We start from the raw sequence: 16,225 nt of genomic DNA, 5'->3' as shown, positions 1-16,225 counted from the left end.
CTCTGTTGCTAGATCTAATTTCCGTTGACAGGAAGCATTTTCATATTTATCCAAAACCAGTAAAGCCAGCGAAGGTCATTGCTCTGAATTTTGCTCTTGGGCTAGCTGGTGACACCTGCACGGTCGTGAGCAACAGGGGACACCTGGGGCTAGGAAGTCTGGTTGCCGTGGTAACCGAGCATTACTCTACGCCGGTGGACAGAGGGGGAGGGTCGCGGCGTGGGTGTGGGTCACACAGGTCACTTCCTGCTCCCTGCAGTGCCCAAGGACAGCCTTACGACACAAGATTCGCAATTTTCTAAACGATTCATAATTGGGAGCGTGCAGTTTTAAAGCGAGTTTATTTGAAGCCCGAAACCTTTGACCAGCTCTTTCAAACCTATCTACGTGCCAGAAAACTCACTCCTGTTTACGATCCCGCATCTGAAGCGTGAGGCCCGCTTCCTTCAGAGGCCGGGTCTCCCCTCGCGGGCTGTCCAACAGCAAGGTCGGCGGCCCCCCACGTGCCACGTTTGCCCCGCTCAGGGTGGTTCCGGAGGATTCTGGGGCAGATCCGGAGCAGACCGGGGGGGGGGGGGGGGCAGGAGTGTGGCCCATCTCTGGGGTGGGGCTGGAATCAGTACCGCCCGGCCCTAGTCTGTCTCCTTGGGGCAAGAGTGGCTACACAAGCCAACCTTGTGGCTGAAAGGGGTCGCCTAGGCCAGGCCCCTCTCCGTGCCCTTCCCTGCAGGCACACGGGTGATGCCTCCTGGCTGCAGCTGGTTGCCATGGCGACAGTGCCTGCAGGGGGACAGAAGGTGCCGGTTGGTACCTGTGAGGGGCAGGGTCACCCCAGAGCCGTGCCTGTGGGACGCTCCCACCCTCAACGACACAAGGGCCCCTGGAGTTTGCGTAGCCAGCAGCCCCCTTGGGCCCCGTCGGTGACTGCGCAGAGCACACTCTGGCGTGCTGCTTCGTAACTTCCCGTCCTGAGATGGAACCTGGGAAGACGAAGAAAGTGACTTTCCAGGGCTCCGAGCACTCTGCAGGTGCCGAGGGTGGGGCCGCTCCTCTCGAATGACAGCCCGTCTGGAGGGAGGCGTCTTTCTCCTTTTTCCCTGTTTTTAACCCGAAGCTAATGGGTTTCCTGCTTCTCATGCGGACGGTGGCTGTCACTCTTGAAGGATCCATAGGTGCAACGCTTCATTATTCTAAGTAACTGTAATAGTTTTGGGGAAGGTAACGAGACCTCGGTTGGTACTGCCTCTCTGGAGTGGCCGTCTGCACGCCTCCCGCCTCTGAAGCCTTGGTTTAGGTTGTGTTTTTCTCCCAGGTCACAAGTGGCTTAATTTGTGCCGGGTGGCCCTGGACTCCGGGTGACTTCCACGCAGGCGTCGTGCGCGCCTCGCTCGCCAGGCGGGTCTGCTTCCCGTCCCAGGCGAAGGGATCGCCGCGGAGCGGCCAGGTCGCCGCCACCATCCCGCGCGGTTCTCCTGAAGGCGCCAGGCACGGGTCCGGCCTCTCAGTGATGAATTTTCTGGATCTTGAACAGAAGAGCATCTTCGCTCTCCTCATGTCCCTAAGTCCACAGGGAAGGTTTGATTTAGTGAGCAGGTGCCCCGAGCTGAGCCAGAGGGGCAAGGGACCCCCACCACTGACAGGTGAGGTCGGGAGACCCAGGCCCCGTGCGCTTCTCTTGTCGGAATACACGGAGGGCCCAAATTCAGCGTGTTTTACGGGGTCTTTCCTCGGAAGTCCCCTGCGGCTGCCCTGGCAGACACGGGCCACACGTCACACACCGTGCAGTTTTAGATGCTGGTTCGGGAGCGCCGGCCAAGAGAGCGTCCCCTCTCCGACCACACAGGCTGTCCGCCGACGGCAGGGCACAGGGCTGTGGCCGCCCAGGGACCCGGAGGACGTGGACGTGTCCCATCGACACCTCCGTGAGAGCGGCCTGCCCCACCCCCACTGCCCGTCTCCTCCTCAGAAGGGCAAACAGAGCTTGGGAGCCGCCCCGCTACCCGACAGCTGCTGGGGCAGTCACCGTCCGAGCGTCCGGTCCCGAGCACCGACCCCTCGTCTCTCACAGCTGGGGGCCTTCCCTCCGGTTTCGCAGGAAGCTTCCCAAACGCGGCCTGTTCAGCACTTGTCAGCGTTACTGGAAACAAGCCAGGAGCCACAGAAGTCAAGGTTCCAGAAACAGGGAGCTGCGTGGGCCTCGTGCTTCGTGGCTCCCTAGTGGGCGTTTGCGACCCCTGCCCCAAAGCACGTGGGCGTCATCCCCGAGGAGCATCCGTCGGGGCGGAGCCTTCCGGGGGACCCCGTGGCACTCGCACACCAGTGAAGGGGCCAGAGTGCCCCGTCCCCTCTGCGAGAGGATACGTGTGAGCGCAGGTTGGAAAGGCACAGGCGCCCTCTCGAGTGGGACTCGTCACTGAGGTCGGGCCCCCGGCGGGACCCGCCAGTTGTGTCTGGGTCGCCCCAGCGCCCTGCCGCCCGGCCTGCGGTGGTGCCCCCGCGGCGCCCCGGCCGTCCTCATCGCGACCTCGGGGCTGCGGGAAGCCGTCCGGCTGCACCCCTGGGCATTTGTTTTCCGGGGCCGCCTTCCCGCCACGCCGCCCGAGAACAATGGTGTCTTTGTGCGGATGTGTGTGGCACAGCTGCTCCACTCGATGAGATCCAGGCGGGGGAAGCAGCAGCAGGTGGGTCTGTGGGCCACCCTTTCCTCCCCGGCGGTGTCGCGAGCGCTGATGGCCCGCGGGCCGGCGGCCGGGGAGGCGGCAGCTCCAGCCAGATCGGGGGAGCGGAGGTGGGGGGGCAGAGGCGGCTCTGCTCTCCCTGAGCACCCGGGCAAGGTAGGGAACGTTCCAGTAGGTTCGCAAGGAGGCAGGAGGGCAGGTGACCTTCTGCCAGTACACGTGAGTCCCTAAGGCGGCAGGGCGCCCCTCGCCCACCCCATCGCCTGCTTGGCGGCACTTAGGTGGGTCTCTGGGCCCTGCCATTTGCACATCACTTTGATTGGTGTCATTCAAGCTGCGTATTAAAATTCCGCTCGTCACATCTGTGCAAAGTGAGGTGGCAATTAGAGAAGGCGGGCCTGGCACTCTGGGGAACGCCGTGCACCCACGTGAGCGTCACAGGCTACGAGGCCTTTCCGGTGAGTGCCGGCAGACGTCCCCGTGCCTGCGGTGTTCGGGGTGGACACTCCACCTTGCAGCCTCCGGGGCTTGCCTGGCTCTGCCCAGAACGCCCTGGACCCACCTGCCCGCTCGTGCTGCTGCGCGGCGGCACGGGCCTCCCGCCTCCTACACGTTCTCGCCACACGGGGGGCGGGATCGGCCCAGTGGCAGGACGACAGGTACTTTGTCAGAAAGCAGAGGGGCCCGTCGATGAGCGCACGGCAGCGGTCAGCCACTTCCAGGTTCCACGGCACGCTTGGGTCATGAAGCGACACCCCAAGAGGAGGAGTCCAAATTCAAGGACTGCTCTCTCACAATAAAACTAGAGCGGTTGTCATAAAAGGAACGACGTCTGGTTTTTTCTGGTCGAGACAAGAATGGGGGTTGGAAGTAAACTGTAAAGCAAAGGGCCTCCATCACCGTGAAGGGGAAGAGCACCTTGAGTCGAGATACACGCTCAGTCCGCGTCTGGAATTTCCTAAGACAGACCGAGTGCAAACACTTCCTGCATTTTTCCCCCTTCTCCCGGGAGAAGTCAGGGTTCTCCGCTCTGGGCACGTGCAGGCGGGTGCTGGGGAGCCAGGCTGAGCCCCCGTGGCTATCCCACACGCTAAGTCCCCCGCACACGGGTGGTACCAATGCCCCTTCCCGGCCTCGCCAGAGCACCTTGTAGGACCATCTTGCCCGTGACTAGTGTGGGCCTGGCCACAGCTCGCCTCGCTTCCCCCCTCCTGAGGGCACCCCTCCCCGGCATCCTAGGCCTCTTTCTGCATCTGGACTTTTCTCTGGGTGGTGCAGGGTGTGCTCTGGTGGCCCCAGTGTCCCCAGCACAGGTGCACGTGGCTCAGCCGGGACAGCCCACGGATGCCACGCTGGCCGGTATAGGGCGGGACTCGCCGCCCCTCTGGGTAGGGGCCGGTTTGCCCGCCAGCCTCGGTGCGGGGCACTGCCTCACAGCAAGCGGACCCCATTCTAATACCCAACTGACCTGGAACCGGGGCTTCAGAAATGCACAGAACATACGAGAGCAAATGGGTCCCCCCCATTTTGTTATGAAAAACTTCAAACCACAGACGAGTGTCCAACGGGCACAGTGAGAATCCACACACCTGCCACCGAGACTGAGCAGGCCGTTCGTGGGCGTCATCATGTCCCCCGTCTCCACCTCCAGTGCATCTCAGAGTAAGTTGTAGGCATCGAGCCATCCGTGTAGCCCTAAAATCTCGGGTTCAGGACTCAGTTAGGGTTGTCTCTTTGCAGTGGTTTTGTTTTAGAAAGAAATTTACAATGAAATACACAGACCTTCAGGTGCCTCTGACTCACACCCTGAGGGGGTGTCACCCCCCAGGTGTTTTCCCCTGTATCAGTTCCCATTGTTTTCCCCTGTATCAGTTTTGCTCCTTCCAGAACCTTCTGTGAATGGAACCATAGTATATGGACCCTTGTCCAGAGTATTTTTCGTGTGCGTAGTTTCACAGGTTCATCAAAATGAGACAAAAAAGAATGTGTGTAGGGGCGCCTGGGGGATCAGTGGGTTAAGTGTCTGCTGACTCTTGACTTGGGCTCAGGTCATGATCTCGGGGTTCATGGGTTCAAGCCTGTGTTGGGCTCCGTGCTGACAGCACAGAGCCCGCTTGGGATTCTTTCCCTCTCTCTGCTCCTCCCCTGCTTGTGCACACATGCGTTCCCTCTCTCTCTCTCTCGAGGTAAATTAAACTTTTTTTTTAAAAAGCATGTGCAACATGCAGAATGCCACGTAGCCTCTTGTGAAAGGCCGAGTGACAGCAGCCGGGAAGCTGTCAAGGTCTCACGTTTCCACGACAGGCCAACTCAGTGTCCACGGGTGCACGGAACACCCGCCCCCACTGTGCCCACGCTGCTCACCGCACTGGTCAGCTGGGTCCCAGCTATTGCCGTCACAGCCTGTGGTGGAGTTGCTGGCTGCCCCAGGCCAAGCCCTTACAGGGCTGACAGGAGGCCGTTTCATTTAGAGCCCCTGTCGCCTGTACCCGCATCTCCCCCAGGCCTCCCCGCTCACCTGGGACCACGTCGCCTGTACCCGCGTCTCCCCCAGGCCTCCCCGCTCACCTGGGACCACGTCGCCTGTACCCGCGTCTCTCCCAGGCCTCCCCGCTCACCTGGGACCACGTCGCCTGTACCCGCGTCTCCCCCAGGCCTCCCCGCTCACCTGGGACCACGTCGCCTGTACCCGCGTCTCCCCCAGGCCTCCCCGCTCACCTGGGACCACGTCGCCTGTACCCGCGTCTCTCCCAGGCCTCCCCGCTCATCTGGGATAGACTGGGGCCCTCATGTCCGGGTCAGGCCATCTGGCCTCGTACACTCTGTTCTGGTGAGGTGCTCTCAGGGAAGAGCCCACAAAGCTCTGCTCCCGTGTTCAAAACTACTGAATTGAAAAGGCTTCCACAAACCCACAGGCGGTGCGTGCTGGGTGTGGGGCCCGTGTCAGGTCTGTGCAGTGCCCTGCAGAGAGCCTGGCTTGGGGTGCTGTGGCCGTCCCACTGCCCTCTCTGACATGTGCCCCGGCCTGGGGGTGAGACGGGTCCCTGGGCCACACCACCTGTCCTGGTTGAAGCATCATTGAAGTTAAGCTGAGTTTGGAAAACGTCTGGCTGTTGTTAATGTGGCCTTTTGTGTCCTTACTGTCATTCCAGGATGGGAGTCCCAGCTTCTGGAAACAGGATTCCTGGGAATCTTCCTGTGCCCTCTTTGGACTCTGTCTCGACTGCCCACAGGGACCCCCCCGTCCCAGATCGTTCTGTGGGGCTTTCGGTGGCTGATTTTCAGAATCATGCTTGGAGCGGTAAGCGGAACCTTCAGTGGCTAGGCTTCAGGAAGCGTGCCGCAAAGGAGCCACGCCTCGCTGCCTGCTGGCTGGGCTGTGCCCGCGGGGCCCCTTCTGCTGCTTTCCGCGTTCGGGGGCCTGTTTCTGAGTCCTAGGAGTGCCCCCGGCCCCCAGTCCTGTGCACAAGCACTTCCTGTGGGGCCTATCTCGACTCTGAGCCCGCTCCACAGGGAGACTCACGGGCAGAGTCCCTCCTGGGGGTTTCTGGAAGGTCTGAAATGTTTTACGTGGTTTAAATCAGGAAGGGTGGCAGCGGGTCAAGGACACACAGTCCCCTGTGACTGTCACCCCAGAGAAGCCGTGCAGAGTCCTTCCCTTGGGCACCTGGCTTGTTGGCCCTGAGAAGCGTCTCCCAAAAGCCAGGCGTGCTGGCGGCCGCCTCGCTCCGGCGTGGCCGGTCGATGCCGTGGCCCGCGTGCTGCCCGCCTGGCGTCCTCCCAGCTCGCGCCCTCCTGGGCCCTGGCGACCAGGGTTCCCCGGCCGCAGACTCCCACGGGGCCCGTGCAGGGGCGCGTCGGCTTCCACCCCCCCCCCCCCCCGTCCCCCTCAGGTGTCTCGGGAACATCATCCGAACCTTCCAGTCAGGAGGGACTTGGTTCCTTTCGGCCTGACTAGCGTCCGCTCTCTTGGGCTTCTCACTCTCCGCCGATACGATCTTGCTGCTTATGCCGGAGCACTGACTTCCTTTACGTCGGGAGCCCCGGCCCCCGGGTGTGCTGAGCCACCTGTCTGCTTTGAGGTTTCGCAGGTGCGGGCGCGCACGAGCTCACAGAGAGCACGCTTCTGCCGCACACAGCGGTGGCTCTGCCCGCGTCCCCTTCAGTCCAGACGGCCCGCCGTCTCCTGTCCCCCGCGCCCTGGCACCGGCCGTCTGGCGTGCCCTGCGCCCCTGGCAGGAGGCCCTTGTCGCTCTCAGCCTGGGACAGCATCCGTGTGTCCCATCCCTGACTGGGGCAGGCCCCGCCGGATCTCTGTGGGGCTGCTTTCCGTCCCTGTGCAATCGGTGAGTGTTTTGTGGCCGGGTCCCATAGAGTTCCGTGGCTGCCGCGTCGTCGTCAGATGTCCTCCCCCCCTCCCGGCACCGGTCTGCCCCTCCGTGGCTGGCGTTAATTCGATGCCCTTCGTCCCCGTTACCCGTCTGGCCTGTGGGAGCCCGTCTTCGTGCCCTGTCGCCTCAAATCCTGAGTGGCGCCAGCCTTTAACTGGGAGTCGGAGGTCCCTGAGCAGGACAGGCTGCCCCAGGTCCGTCCTTCCTGCCGGAAGCCCGCGCTCCCACGCTTCAGACGCCCTCCTGGGCGTTCGAGCCCCTCATCCCCGTGTGACGACCGTCCGCGGTCTGGTTACTGCCGCATCTGGGGCTGTGTGGCGGGTGGGGGCGGGGCACCAGAAGCAGCCGCAGTGTGGGAGGTGGACGTGGTTGGTGAGCAGCACCCAGGCTGCCAGCGAGGGGAGCCTCGGGGGCCCGCGTGTGGCCCCGACGTGGCCCGCAGGGCTCGCGACCCCGGGCGGTGCGCGTCGCTGCAGGTCCCGGGAGCTGGCGTGCGGGGCGAGCGCGTGGCCAGACCCCGCCACAAAGACTCCTCGTCCGGCGGTCAGACGGCGGGCCTGACGTCCGCGGCTCCTTCTCCTGACACACGGAAGTTATTTGCTGTGATTAGCGGGCGTGGTTGCGCGTCCGTCTGGGACTTCAGTTTGGAGTTTTTCTTCAACTGCTTTTGAAAATCCAAGGTGTCTGCTGTTCGAGTCCCTCACCGGGGACCACCGGCCTGGGACCGCGGGCTCCCGAGGCAGGAGAGCGGCGGGGGAGGGGCGCCGGGTGGCGGAGCGGCGCCCACGGGGCCTGACAGCGCTCAGGCGCCTCTCGTGGCACTTTGATTGACTGTTCGCACCAGCTGGGTGAAAACTCTTCAGGTGCGCTAAAAGGGGTAATTACTCGATTGCGTCTGTGTTGGGTGCCGCTCCTCCTCCTCCTCGGCTGGAGAGCGGCAGCGGGGAGCAGGCCCGGGAAAGGACGGCGCCTGTCGCTTACGCGGGGAGAGGGCCGCGCGGGGAGAGGGCCGCACGGGCCCGCCGAGGACTGAGCTGCCTGCAGGTGCAGCCCCGGCCTGACCTGCGCCTGCTCACGACCGGCGCCGCGGACGCAGAAGCCACCCGGCCGCCGTCTGCTGTGGTCCCGGCGCGCTGGGCAGTGACCCCCCCCCCCCCCCCCCACACACACACACACGGCCCCCGGGCCTCCCGGGCCCCCGAGGCGGGTCAGCGTGGCCTCCCCAGCGTGGAGCCGGCTCTGCCTGTGAACAGCTGGAAAGCAGGCCTGGCACGTGACGCATGCTGGACGGCAGACAGCGGGGGTGGGGGGCCAGCGGGACACGTGGCGGGTGCCTGGCCGTCTACGAGGGGGCGGGGGCGGGCGGAGGGAGGCCCAGAGTTCCCTCGGCCCGCATCCTGCTAGAATTCGAGGGGCGAGGTACAGAGAGGAGGACCTGGGCACAGAAGGAGCCCCGAGAAGGACACAGCGCCCCTGCCGACCTGCAGAGGTGCGTGGCTCCCATCTAATCCCGACAGACAGACACTTAACTGACGCGGCCGCCCCGGTGCCCGGTCCGGATAGTTGTATAAATTGAGATCATCAAACCAAATAAGAAGCACCTTCCACTGAGAAAACTCCAGGCCCAGAAGAGACTTTACTGATCAGTCTGTAAAACATTTAGGGAAGGAAGTGAATCCTGTCCACACGCATCCGCGACACAGAGGAACCCCTTCTGGGCTTATTTTTGTGAGGTCAGTGAGGACGAGGACGTTTCAAGAAAAGGAAATTACACAGCGGTCTGTTCAAGGGCACCGGGAAACACTCTTGAATTATTAGCGAACGAACCCAGCAGCGCCTGAGCCGCATGATAGACGGGCTTTCCGCGGGATATCGAGTGGACGTAAACGAACCGATGCAATTCACCAAATGACCAGGTAAGAAGCAAGCTGACAAATGCCGTGGTCATCTTAACTGACCTAGGAGGAGAAGCATGAGAATTAAACACTCGTTCACAGCCGACGAATCTCTGGCGCCCTGAGAATAGGTGTCCTCCGCCCAATATGTGAGGCACCCACCCGATGCCGCGCTCACCTGAGGACACCGCGCGTGTCTGCCGAGGCGGAGCGCGAGGCGGAGCGCGTGCCGGGCGCCCACTTATCCCGTCTACCTGCTGTCGTACTGAAGATTGTAGCTCGCGCAGAAAAGCAGGGAAAAGCAACAAAAGCCCCGAATGCGGGAAGGGAGGAAGTGAAGGCACCCGTCTTCGCGGTGGAGGGGTCACGAGGTCCTCAGGACCAGCGTGTGCAGTTAGCCAGGTGTGGGATTCACGCTCAGGGCACACGGATCAGGCCAGCAGAAGCCGACAGGGAGTGCATTTGTGGGGTCGTCACTGTCGTGCCGTCCGAGCTCCTGTCTCCCCGCCCGCGGCGCCCCGGGGGTCCCACAGAGCCACTACCCAGCCACCCGCGAAGGCGCCGGGCCCAGTGGGGGTGTCGCCTGGAGCCCTGCGGGCAAGATGCCACAGCAGGAGCCAGTGACCCCCACAAGGTCTGGTGACAAAGGAACTTCTACCTTCCCCGAATCAACCTTTTCACATGCGTGGGGATCATCCCCGGAGCGGCGGGCACAGCGTGTGAAAACCTGAGGTACGAGCCCTCCCCAGAGCCCCCCAGTGCCTACGACTCGCCCACGGGGGGGCGTTCCTCACGGTCTGCCGCTACCCAGACGTGGACACCCACGGTGACATCTGCCTGGACACCGTCAAGGACGTGTGGTCTGTGTGTGTGACATCAGGGCCACCCTGCTGTGTCAGGAGAATCCAGCACCCATAGCCCTTTGAGCACACACGCTGTGTGTGAATAGCCCGGAGAAACCTCACAGCCTTTAAGAAGTACCTGCAGGAGGGGCGCCCGGGTTGGGTCAGTCCGTTGAGCGTCTGACTCCGGCCCAGGTCCTGCTCTCACAGTCTGTGAGTTCGAGCCCCCGCGTCGGGCTCCGTGCTGACGGATCAGGGCCTGGAGCCTGCTTCGGATTCTGTGTGTCCCTCTCTCTGTGTCCCTCCCCCACTCTGTCTCTGTCTCCCAAAAGCAAACAAACATTAAAAAAAATTTTTTTTAAAGACGTGTCTGCAAGAAACCTGCTCGAAGCTGGTCTCTCGCCAAGAACCCGGACTGTGTAGCCTCTCTCCTTGTGCTCTCTTTTTATCTTCTCCTTAGATCGTCTGCCCTTTCTTTCGTTTTTGTCTAGGACTCTGTATCTTAAGCTGTGGTGTCATTTTTGTTTCGTTTCTGTTTTTTAAATGAAGTCTCTGGTTGAGCCTTTATGAATACGTTAAATAAATACAGTGGTTTGTTTTTTACCCGCCTCCCCCCCCCCCCGAAAAAAAGAAAAGAAAAAGAAAATGTAAAATATGTCATTAATAACCTCCAAAACCATAAAATACTCGGGAAATTTTAACAGAAGTCTAACACTGTTCTCTGAAAGCTACCATCGTTGCTGAGAGAAATGAGAAAGGCTTAAAGAGACAGACACACTTGTGTGAGTCAGAAGCCTCAACACTGCTCAACTGTCCAGCTCTCCCCAGATCGATTTATAGATGCCGTGCAACCCAAACGTAATTCCAGAAGGATTTTCTTTCTAGAAGTTGGTGAACCGATTCTTAGATTTGTTTGGAAACGCCAAGGACCTAGAATAGCCAGAAAATCTCGCCTAAGAGGCACCCCCTTGTTCCAGGGTTTCCCAGGAGTCGCAGTTGGTGAGACGGGCAGTGGGGGCACAAGGACAGACAGCCAAACCCTTAGGAGGGTCAGCGAATCCAGAAATAGCCCCACACCAAAATCACCGTGACGCACGCTTTGGACGACTGACCGAGTCGGTGCCACCAAGAAAGACAAGGTGCTTCTCTGACGTGCAGCGCTCGGGCATCTGGTTACCCACAGAGGCCGTGAGCCCCAGCCCGCCACTGCGCCCGGGAATCCGTTCGAGGCGGGTTCCAAACGTGAAAGTGGAAATCTCAACACTTCTTGAAGGTAACGGGATGTTTTTGAATCAGAATCTTCTCTTCCCGACAGACACGAGCGATAGACGGCACCCACAATTCCTCTGCCCCGCACGGGGAGCCCGTGTCTGGGCCCGTAAAGGACGCAAGAAACCCAGCGGTCACGACGATCGGCGTGAAAGGGGGAAGCTTCAGCAGATACCCCTGCAAACACTTGAAAACTGCCCAGCTTTCCCAGCCGTTAGGGAAATGCCTGCCAGTCCACACGCAATGGGATGGCGTGTGCGCCCACAGGACCTGCCGAACCCACAGAGGGCGGGACCACACTGCAGCGAGCGTCCTGGCTCGGGCCGCACCAATCACCGCAGACCGAGTGGCTTGAGCGGTGCTTCCTTCCTCCCGGCATGAGGCCGGCGGTGTCCCAGCGCCTCCCATCCCCGGTGAGGACTCTTCCCGTGTCCTCATAGGGGTGCGGGGGGACAGCAGCCCCGGTGTCTCTGATGGGTGCACTCGTCCGGTATGCTCAGGACCCTGCCCCCATGGCCCCACGGACACTTAATTACTTCCTCAGTCTAAATGCGGCTGCGGGGAGGGCCTGGGGAGGACACGGCACCGGCCCTTCACGGCAGGGGAGTGAACCAGAGAGCGACTGGCCTGTGGTGCTCTCCTGCGGTCGTGAGAAATGGTGCGCAGTTCACGGAAGCCGCGACGCAGTTACCTACAAAGTTAACCTACTCCACCCCGTCATGCTTCTGTCCTCAGGATGCCTGGGAATGCACTCCCCAAAACCCTCCCCCGGCACCAGGAGCTGGAGACCAACCACGGTCCATCGGCAAGAAGATGGGGACCAACCGAGCTAAGTCCCCGGAATGGAAGGCACCCGGCACAACAGGGACGCGAGTCCCGACACGCAGCAGACCCGGTGACCTCGCAGACGGCGCGTCAGGCTCCTCGTGCGGGGGCTTCCGGAACCGGCGGGGCCAGCGTGTGGCCAGGATCCGGGGTGGGGACTGACTGGGGGGGCATAGTGGAACGTGGGGGGCCGGGGAAGGGTCCCCCGTGCTGGCGGGGGAGGCACCCAGGCGTGCCCGTGCACAAAGCTCCTTGGCCACACGCTTCGGGCCTGGATGTAAATCATTTTTTTAAACCCGACGAGGCAAGCCGCCGGGGGCCTCCAGGGAGGTGGCCGATCGGCCCCTGTGTCGCACAGACAGCTATCTCTGTGGGCAGGGCTGGAGACCGGCACGCTGGCAGGTTTTCCTGGGGCTTCTCCGTCGCGCAGCAGAGAAGACCGCGTGCCCGCGAGCCCTGGAAAGATGGTCAGCCTGGCCGGATCTGCGGCCTGAGCTAGAGCCGCGCGACGCAGCCTCCTGGCCAGGCTCCCCGCGCCAGCTGCGGGGACGGCGGGCGGCCACGTGGCGCGACCACCCCGTCGGACTCCCTCCCTTGGGGCAGAGGCGCGGGTGTACCCTCCCGCTGGAGTGGCACAGGCCCACCCGGTGCTTCTCTGCAAGAGTCAGGAGCCCTTCTCCCAGGTTTCAACTCAGTCTTCGGCTTTAAAGGCACAGATTCCAAACACGTTAGTGGGGAGAGGCTTTCCATCTGCAGAAAATGGCAAACGGCGTGGGTGTCTGAGTCAGTGTTTAATAGGTTGCCTTTCATCATGCTTTAAAAAATTTTCGCTTTGTTCTCAAATCTCAACTTCTGTAAAGACAGACACAGGTACGTGTGTCTGTGGATGAGTCGGCGCTGGCCGGGTTCGTCCTGGAGACGCTGCCTGTCACCGAAGCCTGAGCCCTTTGCTCCTGGAGCTTCCGCTCCCCGAGTTGGACCACACGGTGGCTTCTCCACAGGCCTTGGCGCCACAGCTGTCCCTGATAGGTCCTGGGCCGGCCGGACGGCCTGCGCCAGGCCGAAGCCCGAGGTCTCGGGTGCCCCGAGTTCTGGGAGCCGAGGCAGAATCCCTGCCGCCGGGGACTCTTCGCGCTGGACGGCACCAGGGGGAGGCACACGCTTGGCCTCGGCCTGGACGACCGGACAACCGAAAGCATCTCCTTTGCCTACCTCCCTACCCCCCCCCCCCCCCCGGCCTCCCTGCGCGTGCGGGAGGCCTGGGTGCGCAGGCGGGCGGAGGCTCTTCGCGGCCCCTCCTCCGTGAGAACCTGCCGTGACGTGAGCGGTGTGGTCGCTGGCCCACGAGGAGGAGCGTGTGCACGCCGGGCCGCGGGGGTCAGGAGTCGGTCTGATGACCGTTAGATTTCACTGCCGGGGTGCGGCTGCTTCTCTTGGCTCTCGTTTTGTCAGCGCGCCTTTAATTTTTCCACATATTCTTTCCGTAGTTCCTCCGACACCATGTGCTAAATTATTTCATTACTGGTTCACCTCGTGGGAGTTTCATAAAAAACTTCCCCACTTCTTACTGACCAAATGCAGCCGAAACAAGCCACTTTCATCGGGAACCGTGTCTCTGCGGTGGCCGGCGCGGTCGTTGGCAGGTTCGCCGAGCGCAGGGTGCGGCAGGAGGGGAGGCCGGGCGCCGGAGCCCCCAGGCACCTCTCAGAGGCTGGCAAGGCACGAACTTTGCTGTTCTGTACGTGCAGGTGACCCCCCAGGGACCTGAAGGAGAGAGATGCCAGCGTGTTTCCCACAGGCCGTCCTCAGCAGGTGCCTGACGACCGAGCACCGGTGCCTCTCACGCTGGGTGCTCCCGCTCGTGGCTGTGTCTCACAGCAGCTGTGGCACCCGAGGCGGGACCCTTCCGGTGCTCGTCGTGGGCACACTGCCCTGCTATCCTGTTAACACAAGAGAAAAAGCCGTATGTTAGCCACCAGAGCGAGGCCTGTGGTCCTGCATTTTTCAGGTCACTTTGGCAGACCCGGGGGCCACGGCCAGGCTGCGATCATCCGTACTGTGAGAAGACGCTTTGCTCAGACGCAGTACGAGTCACCTGGGATGAACTCGACAGCGTAGACGGAACAGAACGGACGCGTTCCTTCCCAAATGCAGCTTCCCAAAGCTGAGGGGGACGGGAGACCTAAACGGCTCTGTGTCTATTAAATACACGGAATGCGTCACCAGAACCCGTTCCAGGGAGAAAAGCGCGGACCCAGATGGCTTCCCTGGTGGAATCTACCAGACGCTTCAGGAAGAAACGATGGCAGGCTCTCTTGGAAAGCGGGGGGGGGGGGGGGGGGGGGGGACACTTCCCAGGTTGTTTTACATGACTGATACAATGAAACAAAGCCTGATGAGGATATCACAGAAAGGAACAAAAGAGACCAGTACCCCCAGGAGCAAAGACCCAGAAACCCTTAGCAAAACACCCGTCAGTTTGATTCTGGCAATGACAACGCCTGGTTTCTCTCAGGAACGCGGGGTGGTTTAACATTTGAAAATCAACGGACACGGTTCCCTACAGTAACAGCGTAAAGCAGCAGCTGTGAGAAAAGCACGCGACACAGACTGACACTGGCTCGTGGCAGCGGGGGGACGTCCTGGGGGCACAGCATCTGAGACCGAGCCACCGGTCCTTGCTCGAGAGGAACGGGAGCCTTCACACCCAGCTAGCGTCTCTTCTCGCCGCCGCTCTCAGCGTCACGTTGGAAGTCTTGGTGCAGGAAGACGGGAAAAAGAAAAGGCATAAAGACTGGAAGAAAAGAAAGGAAGGTGTTGTTCACACCCCTTGATTCAATGGGCTGAAAACCCAGTGGAATCTAAAAACCGACTAGCAAAATGAACACGTGAACTCAGCGAGGACGCGGGAAGCAAGGTCCGTGCGAAGCCCAAGTCGTATTCCGCGTACTAGGAAGAGACCGTTAGAAAAGCAAGTTGTGAAAATACCGTCTACAGCTGCATCAAGCAAACCTCCAATACGTGGTCACAAACCCGATGGAAGATGCCTAAGACGTGTGTGTGGCAGGTGCAGGGTGTCCGTGGCGGGTGACGTGCGCTTGGACCCGCGCTCACAGGTCGGAAGACTGCTTCACCCGAATGTGTGTGCAGATTCAGGGCATTTCCTGTCAAGGTCCCACTGGGCTTTCTGGAGAGGTTAACATGCTGATTGTAAGTTTTATATGTAAATAAAGAGAATCTTGAAAAAGAAAAACAAAGCTGGGACACCTGCTTCCTGATTTTACAGCTTAATTTGAAACTGAAGCGTGGTATTGTCTAAGCTAGAAAAGTGGACCCAGTGAAGAGGGTCCAGAAATGGACCACATCTCCCCTATTCGGCTGATATTCAGCCAGGGTACGGAGTCAAGTCAATGGAAAAAGGAAAGCCCCTCTTTACAAAAGGTGCCGAAGTCACGGGAAATCTGCAGAGGAACGAAAATGAGCTTGGACGGGATTTCGTTTGCACCAGACCCTACTTTGAGGTGGACCACGGACCTAAATTTAAGAGCGACACTGGCAAGTTCCTAGAAGGGCACACGGAGGAGTACCTCTCGGGAACGTGCCCGCACAGGTGCAGTCGACCGATTTCCAACCCAGTCACTCCCTGGGGCAACCACAGAATTTGTTTTGCAAACATAAAAGCCAGGAAAACAAAGCTTTCCGAAGATAACACAGTTATCTTGGGGAAGGCACAGACTGCTCCGATGGCACAAAAAAACAGTAACCATTAAAAAAACTTTTTTGCTAAATGTACTTGACTGATATGAAAAATCTCCATCGGCAAAACCACACGAAGAAAACGAATAGGTAAGCTAAGACTAGGAAAAATATCTGCAGCGTGTACAGGCCCAAGCAACAATTAACCCACAGAATACGCAAACCACGGGAGAAACGCAGGCACGCGGCTCGAACACACCGGGAGGAAGCAGATCTGAGAAGGGCCGGGAGCCCGGGAAGCGGGGCCCGGAGCGCCCCCCCACACTGCCCGCTACTTCGGGTCAGGGATGCAGCCTCGTGGCACAGCCGTTAGCAGGTCCCACCCGGCGAGACGCGCACCTGCCCCCGCGAGCCAGCCTTCCTCTCCTGCGCCGTGCCGGGACAGGGGACGACCTGCGTCCACACGGAGGCCGCACACGCCCGCACGCCGCAGGTCAGCCCTGTTCAGAACGGCCAGACCCGGGAACAACCCAGGGTCCGTCAACAGGGGTCAACGGCGGTGCGCTCCTATGAGGGGCCACGCTCCGCCGTAAAAGGGAGCCCGCTCCAAAGGCGGCAACACGGATAAA

At 60.8% G+C, this 16,225-nt stretch overlaps 1 protein-coding gene across 1 annotated transcript in view; it reads left to right on the top strand.

Annotated features, from left to right (window-relative positions):
- Positions 1–16,225, top strand: part of LMF1 (lipase maturation factor 1) — a 100,988-nt gene that overhangs the window by 43,233 nt on the left and 41,530 nt on the right. The window contains exon 4 of the mRNA XM_030300552.2: positions 5,831–5,979. Within this exon, the coding sequence (XP_030156412.1) occupies positions 5,831–5,979 (149 nt within the window). The remainder of the gene's footprint in view (positions 1–5,830; positions 5,980–16,225) is intronic.

This window comes from Lynx canadensis, chromosome E3 (genome assembly GCF_007474595.2).
Source record: "Lynx canadensis isolate LIC74 chromosome E3, mLynCan4.pri.v2, whole genome shotgun sequence".
Lineage (NCBI taxonomy): Eukaryota > Metazoa > Chordata > Mammalia > Carnivora > Felidae > Lynx > Lynx canadensis.
This window is presented reverse-complemented; position numbering and strand designations above follow the sequence as displayed.